General features: G+C 43.6%; 1 protein-coding gene across 8 annotated transcripts in view; it reads left to right on the forward strand.

The window, feature by feature from the left end:
- LOC108770101 (CREB-binding protein) overlaps positions 1–9,132 on the forward strand; it is a 20,569-nt gene extending 11,437 nt beyond the window's left edge. For 5 of the 8 annotated variants that reach the window (XM_018521410.1, XM_018521425.1, XM_018521441.1 and 2 more), the window contains exons 11-24: positions 28–1,847; positions 1,939–2,096; positions 3,286–3,402; positions 3,492–3,626; positions 3,797–4,273; positions 4,436–4,601; positions 4,849–5,025; positions 5,120–5,350; positions 5,435–5,665; positions 5,747–5,866; positions 5,947–6,248; positions 6,625–7,035; positions 7,159–7,477; positions 7,558–9,132. In XM_018521410.1, the coding sequence (XP_018376912.1) occupies positions 28–1,847; positions 1,939–2,096; positions 3,286–3,402; positions 3,492–3,626; positions 3,797–4,273; positions 4,436–4,601; positions 4,849–5,025; positions 5,120–5,350; positions 5,435–5,665; positions 5,747–5,866; positions 5,947–6,248; positions 6,625–7,035; positions 7,159–7,477; positions 7,558–8,535 (5,642 nt within the window). In that variant the 3' untranslated portion in view covers positions 8,536–9,132. The remainder of the gene's footprint in view (positions 1–27; positions 1,848–1,938; positions 2,097–3,285; positions 3,403–3,491; positions 3,627–3,796; positions 4,274–4,435; positions 4,602–4,848; positions 5,026–5,119; positions 5,351–5,434; positions 5,666–5,746; positions 5,867–5,946; positions 6,249–6,624; positions 7,036–7,158; positions 7,478–7,557) is intronic. The other 3 variants (XM_018521461.1, XM_018521471.1, XM_018521452.1) reach the window with 2 other exon arrangements.
- Positions 9,133–9,649: the final 517 nt, after the last annotated feature.

Below are 9,649 nucleotides of genomic sequence, written 5' to 3' on the forward strand. Positions count from 1 at the left end.
CTAAGCGCGATTTGTCGAATAACATAGACGAAAAACGACAAAAACGAAAGGAACAGCAACAGCTGCAAGCGCAACAGCAACAGCAGCAGCAACAACCAACGCAGCCACCGGGTACATCTGGTCCTGGATTAAGGCCATGTGCGCCTTCAAATGTAGGTACTGTTATGCCAGGGGCATCGAAACCTGTCGGGACAGTACCACCTACCTTACGAAGCCACTCACCGAGTATGGGTCAACTGGCAACGATACCAGCGATGGCCATCCAACAGCACAATAGGATGCAGTTCCCACAGCAACAGCAGGCGCAACAACAGCAGGCCCAACAACAACAACAGGTGCAAGCTCAGCAGCAAATACAGCAGCAGCAGCAACAACAACAAGGCATCCTGGTCGGCCCTCCCGGTCCTAGCCCAAACGGACAATCCACATCCAACGCCAATATGGTGCCTAATCCTGGACTGAGTCCGTTTGGACCTCAAATGTCCCAGGCTAATCTCACGACCACTACTGCATCTAACAACGCGACGACTAGTCAATTCCCGACGTCCAATGGCACGACTGCCGGTTTACCTAACAGTTCTCCTATTCAGAATCAGCATCAATTTCCCGATCTCATGAAAGTCAGACTGGCGCAAGCTCAGGCTCAAGCAGCGCAACAACAGCAACAACAGCAGCAGCAGCAACAGCAAAGTCAGCAGCAACCACAACCGACAAGTGCTCCCAGCCAGGTCGGTACTCCAGCAACATCGATTCCGCAAGCACCATCACCGTTTAGTGGTATGCAGCAACCAAATGCACAGCAGCCGCAGCAACAGCCGCAACAACAATCGAATCAACAGTTTCCAACTCGGCCATTGTCAGCTACCACGCCTAATGACAATGGTATTGCAACATCGACACCACAGACGATACCACCGCCTGCGTCCAGCGGACCAAGTCCAACGGGTGGCGTACCCGTGACAACTGCGGGTACGACTAACGGACCTCAGTCGACCACGTCTACACCAAACACACCACTTGTACCGTCATTAATGACGCCAAATCAAACGGTTTCTTCCGCATCGAACCAGACGCCTCCCCATTCCGGCCCAACACCGTCCCCAGCCGGCCTTGCGAGTCTTGGCAAGGGTATGACCTCGCAAGAACGAGCAGCACTAAACACTCCACGTAGCACATCCATGTCCTCGCAAATGGCTGCCATTACAGCAGCGCTGGATCGTGACAATTCACCCAGCCCACCGATGAATAATAACAAAGGTAAGCTGGATTCCATCAAGGAGGAAATAAAGATGGAGATCAAACAAGAACCACCGGACGAGCCACAGAATCACAGAATGGATGGTAAAAGTGTGAATAATGAGATTATTATCAAGACCGAGCCGAAGACCGAACCAATGGAGGAGGGCTCGAATGAGGCGACCGTGAAGGAAGAGCCTGGCATTAAAGAGGAGAGCATGACTCCCGTGTCCAGTCAGGACACGACTACCTCTGACATCAAACCCTTGGTGCCGGAACCGATTCAACCGAGTGGCACGTCCACTGACAAGAAGAAGTGCTTGTTCAAGCCTGATGAATTGCGCCAAGCATTGATGCCGACGTTGGAAAAGCTATATCGACAAGATCCTGAGAGCATTCCGTTCCGACAACCGGTAGATCCCCAGGCATTGGGTATACCGGATTATCCAACTATCGTGAAGAAGCCGATGGATCTATCGACGATCAAGAAGAAACTCGACACGGAGAAGTACAGTGATCCGTGGGAGTACGTCGACGACGTATGGATGATGTTTGATAATGCTTGGCTGTATAATCGCAAGACTTCTCGAGTTTATAGATATTGCACCAAGGTAATGTTTATCTGACGATATCATCGCTAACATGCGATACATGCTTTATACGTTCAAGTCTAATTTATTTTTCTCCTTTTTTCAAACGCAGCTCTCGGAAGTGTTTGAGCAGGAGATAGACCCGGTGATGCAGGCACTGGGTTATTGTTGCGGCAGAAAGTACACATTCAACCCGCAAGTACTCTGTTGCTACGGCAAGCAGCTTTGTACGATACCTAGGGATGCAAAGTATTATTCGTATCAAAACAGGTCAGTGCACAGTTACATTCAAGTATATATTGAATTATAATGCATAGAGAACTATTGACGTGAGAGATAATACGTTATTTGAAAATACTAATGCTTAAAATGTTAATATTATATTAAATATTAATGCTGAATCTATCAAAATATTAATACATAGATGTATTCTAACTTTAAGTCGAAGTTTAGTTAATCCATTATATTACTTTTGTTAATCTAAATCAATTGAGCATGTGAGAAATGGCATTTTAAGTATTATGTTACGTTAGCAGTTTGAACATTTCTGTAATTAGAGCGTGCACAATGGGGACACGTTTGCAGTATTTTGTAATATCTAGTAGTGACTTTTACGTTTTAAGTAATGTTCTATACGGCTCTGCCATGCTTATAACGCATTTGAAGAACGGTGATCCCCGCGTATTCATCTTCTGTAGATCCTTTTAATATGAAAGTGTCCTATCGCTGAATACGCTAAATTGAATTGACAGGTTAATTAACTTGCTTTTGACAATAAATGCAAAAGCAGGTCAGTCCCCTGAACTACACTTTTTTGAAGCTATGTGTACGAATTTTCTTTCGTATTAAACTCACGCACTTAAAGTTTGTGTAATATATAGTTGTGCATATACTTAAGGGATATGTATCGTTTTATACGAGTATAAAATGTAACGTTAAAGTTCTAAAATTGAAGAAAGTTACAGCGTAAGGAACGTTTATTGATCGCTGGATATAAATGGCTTTGCATAGCCTTTTGGTATATGCGATTAAGATTTAGAAAATGACGTATAAATTGATATTTTTTTAATATTGGCACTGTTCTCTTCTTTGTATGTCTTCGCCCATGGGTTGCGCACGCATACACAAATCCTTGTTTGCCGCTTACTTCTTGTGTTGCCTGCGACTTTGCTTCTTTTCGACTCTACTGCGAAATACTTGATTCTGGAAAAAACTGTAATCGAAAAAAAACCCAAACGATGCCTTTCCACGGTCTTTCGAAACTGAAATCGGATCCGAAACAATTGGCCATTGCATGCATGTGTAATTACGAAAAAAATTGATTGTACATATAAAAAAAACACTTGCCGAAATTGACGGAAACTCAATACGCCGAAACTTGGACACACATTTGGAATAAATTGGCCGTCGTACATCGAATTTACATAATAAAACCGTATACACGGCGCCGATATAATAGTGGTCTACTAAAGGGAATTGGTCTTCTTTCCGACAGATACACCTTCTGTCAGAAATGTTTCAACGACATTCCTGGTGACACAGTGACGTTGGGAGACGATCCAACGCAGCCTCAAACGTAAGTGATATAATAAAATTAACGTGTGTAATCTTAGTTAACATTATTCCGATCTGGTACGATCTATATGACATCTTTGTTCCTAATAGTGCCATCAAGAAGGAACAGTTCCAGGAAATGAAGAATGATCACCTAGAATTAGAGCCTTTTGTAACCTGTACGGACTGTGGTAGGAGAGTACATCAAATTTGTGTGCTCCATATGGAAGCAATCTGGCCATTAGGGTAAATAATTTTATTTTATTTTATCAAAACTGTAATCGCGAAAAGATTTGACGGATTATGTTTTCTCTCTATTAAAATAAAATGCGTTTGCGTTGTTTACTGTCCACTTTTCAAGTTTGATAAAGCCATAAAATATCTCACGTACTTAGAAGTTACTTTCCCTTTGACAGATTTACCTGTGATAATTGCTTAAAGAAGAAGGGACAGAAACGCAAAGAGAATAAGTTCAACGCCAAACGATTACCAGTTACGAAACTCGGCACGTATATCGAGACGCGCGTAAATAATTTCTTGAAGAAGAAGGAAGCGGGCGCCGGTGAGGTCGCGATCAGAGTGGTCGCATCCAGCGACAAGGTGGTCGAGGTCAAGCCCGGGATGCGAAGTAGATTCGTCGAGAACGGTGACATGCCCGGCGAATTCCCATACCGCGCGAAAGCATTGTTCGCGTTCGAGGAAGTCGACGGCACCGACGTCTGTTTTTTCGGTATGCATGTGCAGGAGTACGGAAGCGAATGTACGCCGCCTAACACCAGACGAGTTTACATCGCGTATCTGGACTCTGTCCACTTCTTCCGGCCTAGACAATTTCGAACGGCTGTGTATCACGAGATTCTTCTTGGATATCTCGACTACGCGAAACAGCTTGGGTAAGTTTATCGAAGTAAAAAGGCAAATTATAATCGGTGTAATTTACAGTGTACATAATATAAATCTAATATTGTATCTAAGATATGAATATATTATGAATTTTACATTAAAAATTTATACATTAAAAAATATATATAAAGAAGAAAAATGTGAAATTGCAGATACACTATGGCTCACATTTGGGCTTGTCCACCTTCCGAAGGGGACGATTATATCTTCCACTGCCATCCCGCAGAACAAAAAATACCAAAGCCTAAGAGATTGCAGGAGTGGTACAAAAAAATGTTGGACAAGGGAATGGTCGAAAGAATCGTGCTCGACTACAAGGTTAACAGATAAATGCATTTCATGGATTTTTAGATCTAGTCTCTTGTGTTTCCGTTACGTGTCGCGGTATCGTATCGGTGTCAAACGAGACTTAAAGAAACGTCTGTAGCAAAGCTAGTGTTCTTGTTACATTTACATAGCAATGAACATAGGATTTGCAGACAACATTTTTTTTTTGCATTTTGACTATTTGCGCATGTATCTCTATTTTAAGACGGAAATATATAAATGAAACATTTGTATGCAGGATATCTTAAAACAAGCTATGGAAGACAGGCTGTCGTCCGCGGCGGACCTACCATATTTTGAGGGCGACTTTTGGCCGAATGTGTTGGAAGAAAGTATTAAAGAATTAGATCAGGAAGAGGAAGAGAAACGTAAACAAGCTGAAGCGGCGGAAGCAGCCGCTGCTGCAGCAAACGCGGTAAATTGTAGAAAATAAATAATGTTCCTACTTGCATGCAATAACCACCTTTTTAGTCTCATATATTTATATCCCCGATCTCATATCTTTTCAGATATTTTCACTGTCCGAAGACGCGGAAACTCCAGACGGTAAGAAGAAGGGTCAGAAAAAGGCGAAGAAATCTAATAAATCTAAAGCGAATCAAAGGAAAAATAGCAAGAAATCGAATACTCCTCAAACCGGCAATGATCTTTCCGCGAAAATCTTTGCCACTATGGAAAAGCACAAAGAGGTGTTTTTTGTCATTAGGTTGCACAGCGCTCAAAGTGCAGCCAGTTTGGCAGTAAGTTTTTTCCATGTTTCACATTTCTTTTCCTCTGAAAACTTGATGCATGCGATCATTAATTTTTATTTAAATCTTTTTTAGCCTATCCAAGATCCCGATCCTGTTATCAATTGTGATCTAATGGATGGTCGTGACGCATTTCTCACTATGGCAAGGGAAAGGCATTACGAATTTTCATCGCTTAGAAGAGCGAAGTTCAGTTCCATGTCTATGCTATACGAATTACATAATCAAGGCCAAGACAAGTTTGTTTACACTTGTAATAACTGTAAAAGTCATGTGGAGACTAGATACCATTGTACAGTTTGTGACGTACGTATAAGATTATTTGGAAAAAAGTACTTTTGTATCTTTGCATAACTTGCTTTTACTCTAACTCCAATTTTATGACAGGATTTCGATTTATGTGTGAGTTGTAAAGATAAAGACGGTCACCCGCATCCGATGGAGAAACTTGGCTTTGATTTGGATGATGGCTCTTCACCGGCCGATGCCAAACAAACGAATCCACAGGTAATTTATCTTCTGAAAATATTTGTGTTGTAATAAGCCTATAATGTTCTCATGTATATCTTTTTATTTCTATAATGTAGGAGGCCAGGAAATTATCGATACAGAGATGCATTCAGTCATTGGTGCATGCTTGCCAATGTAGAGATGCCAATTGTCGTCTACCGAGTTGTCAGAAGATGAAGCGAGTAGTTATGCATACGAAGAACTGCAAGAGAAAGACAAATGGTGGTTGTCCTATATGTAAACAGTTAATTGCGTTGTGTTGTTATCATGCAAAACACTGCCAAGAGACCAAATGTCTCGTTCCATTCTGCTCCAACATCAAGCACAAGATAAAGCAGCAACAATTACAACAACGGTTACAGCAAGCGCAGTTGCTTAGGTCAGTAAAGTTGTCGATTTTATGTATATATTATTGCACTAATACAAAAATATATTCTATTGCCTTTTATTTTAAGCGTTGCTCTATCTATTTTTATTAAATAGCGTAGAATGCTACCTAAATTAAAACGCGTGAACATATTTTGATTCTTTTGCATATCTTTGCATGTAGTCTTTATTTTTGAATTTGCTGTTAAGCTTTATTCCTCAACTCTTAATATCATTTGCTCTCTGAATAATAAAGCGTTATAAATTATTTTACTTTTTATTTACTTTTAAACTTAAATAAAAGCTTACTATCTGCTTAGTTATTATGTATCTATCAAACTTTTATATATCGAAAATGTTAGTCAATATTCGCGTTTATTCGTGTATAGGAGGCGAATGGCTGTGATGAATACGAGGCCCACCGGACCTGTAGCAATGCAGACCGGACAACAGACCTCAAACGTTGCCATGACGACTGGAGTCGCTATGAAACCTGGTGTTAGCACATCGAATTTGCCAACACCACATCAACCAGGTATCGGATTGAAGCCCGGAACGCAGACTCCTCCCGCTCATGTTCTACAAGTGGTGAAGCAGGTGCAGGAGGAGGCAGCGAGACAACAAGCACCACATGTCAGCTACGGTAAGGTAACACCCGGCGGTGGTGTTGGTGTGGGTGTCGGCGTAGGAGGTCAAACTGGCGGGGTAATGCCACCACCTCAGATGCAACGGCCGTTGCCGGTTCAGATGCCGAATCCTAGCGGCACGCATCTCATCCCGATGGATCAATGGACAGCGAGGTAGCTATTAAATTTTACATATTTGTTATCATTAACTTTGACAAATAAATTATAATCGAAAAATCCAAATAGAACACGGTTTCTACGTATTCTTGTGAGACAGCGTGTTCTTTTATTTTTTAGCAGGTACCAGTCGAATACAGTGATGCAACAAAATCCCAATTTGGCGCGACAGCAGACACCCCAACAGCTGATGCAACAACAGCAGCAACAACAGCATCAGGCTCAACCGGGAATGGGAATGGGTGCGCAAATGGCACGGCAACCGGGCGTGATCGGGCCGGTCGGACAGGTCGGTCCGCAGGCAAGTACTATGCACAAGCACGCTCTGCAACAGCTGATGCAAACTCTCAGAAGCCCGCACACGCCCGATCAGCAGAACCAGATACTCCAAATACTCAAGAGCAATCCACCGTTAATGGCCGCCTTCATCAAGCAACGAGTGAGTTGATTGACATTTTAAAAAATATCATACATCTGTTGTTACGCGCAGATTTGACTACTGATCTTCTTAATAAAAAGGCGCTTGTCCATCAGCAACAACCTGGTCAGCATGGTGGGGGTGTCGGCGGCCCATTGGGCCCTAATCAACCCCAACAACAACAACCTGGTTTGCAGCATATGATGTCTCAACAGCAACAGCCGCAGCAGCAGCAACCGCAGCAACAGACGCAGCAGCAACAACAGGGTAGACTGCAGATACAGATGCTGACGCAACAGGCGCAACAACAACAGCCAGTACAAGCGCAGTCGCAATGGTATAAGCAACAGATGCTGGTGATGCAGCAGAGGCAACAGCAGGTGGCTCAACAGCAACAACAACAGCAGCAGCAACAACAGCAGCAGCAGCAACAACAGCAGCAGCCGTTCACTCAACCTCCGGCGCCACCATATGGTCAACAGCGACCTATACGACCACTTCTTGGTAATTACACGACCCATCGTAATTACTTAGGAAACAGTGGGGCTGTAGTACGTAGCGTGTTTTCTCGACACCAAAACTTGCCCAACTCCCTAGGTTACGGCGGTTTCAACGAACAGGGCTACGGTCAGCCAGGTCTGAAACCTACTCCGCCGCCCGTGCCCTCGCCGCAAGGCGTCATGGGTCCGCCGGGGATCTCCGTGCAACAACAGTTGATGCAGTCAGTCCGTTCGCCACCGCCCATCCGATCTCCGCAGCCCAACCCCTCGCCGCGACCTGTCCCTTCCCCTCGTAATCAACCGGTACCGTCGCCGCGATCGGGTCCGGTGCCATCGCCGCATCATCATCCGCCTCACGGCACGCCGACACATTCGCCGGCCCACGAGCTCGGCGGCGGGCCTAGCGAGATGATGCTTTCGCAGCTGGGTGGCGGTCCAGGTGCGCCCACCGGCCATCCCGCCAGTATGCCTCATCATTCCTCGCCGGCGCCGGCGCCCACGAATGGCGGCGCAGACGCCAACGAGGTAACGCCGATGACGCCGCAGGACCAACTCTCCAAGTTCGTCGAGGGGTTGTAGTGACTGTTACGAACGATCACATCGGTCGATGGTTATGTAAGTGTTTCCCTTAATGGAGACGACAACGGCGGCGCTCGGATGGCTGCGACCGTCCGCGTCGCGTGAATTTATAAATAATACGAAACGTTCACGAAATTATGAAAGCATTAGATAATTAATCTTGAAACTCACGCGCGCGCCGATAGAGACTGAAAGAGAAAGCCTGACGCGCGTACCATCAAATTTTGTCGAGCGATTGAGCCTGACACGCCTGAGGGTTTGGAACTCCCCTAGGACCGCAGGATAGTTTCCGATTTCGCGATCCTTAATGTTGCGAACAAACATTTCGGTTCGCGCGCGCGTGTATATATCTTCTCTTTCAATTTTCTACATTATGCGATGCGTCGAAAGACAAGAGGGAAAGATAACGCGATGTTGGTGCTTTTTAATTCTTCTCGGCCTGGCTCAAATAGACTCAAAATTGTTTTCGTCCTTGGTCGAGAAAGAAAGAGACATGAAAATCGGTAGAACGAGGAGGAACGAAAGACTAAAGCGAAACTGTCGAAAGATCATTATTTACGTATCCTCCACTCGTATCCTCCAGAGCCCCCTCGACTCTACCACTCTTCCTCGCTGCTACTCGTGCAGGGTGAGTGAAATCGTACAAATATATATATATATATCTCTCTCTATATAGTTAATTAATAATTAATAGTTCAAATACTATTAGTTCATAATTAGTATCGTAAATGTACGCAATTATATATTACTATATTAATATTACCATAACGAAAAATTACAGAGTATATGATAAAGAAGACTTGTATGAAAGATAAACGATAATATAGATAGGGAGAATCCACTAGAGTGTTGTATGTAAGGGGAGAGAAAGATAATTTAGATCATACATACGTTAAGTAATATATTTGTTTAATAAGGAGAAAATTTGTTGTTAAGAGGATAATCCCTAAGCGCCACACCGAAGGTTGTACCTTAATATGAAATTTTATGGATTTATCACATGTGACATCGTATTTTCCGCATGTCACGAGTCGTCTGTGGAACTTTAAAGAAGCGACGATATTCTTGGTAAGATGTTTAATCGCGTCTATCGAGAGTATCGCCTATGTGACGA

Source organism: Trachymyrmex cornetzi, unplaced genomic scaffold, assembly GCF_001594075.2.
Source record: "Trachymyrmex cornetzi isolate Tcor2-1 unplaced genomic scaffold, Tcor1.1 scaffold123, whole genome shotgun sequence".
Taxonomy (NCBI): Eukaryota; Metazoa; Arthropoda; class Insecta; order Hymenoptera; family Formicidae; genus Trachymyrmex; species Trachymyrmex cornetzi.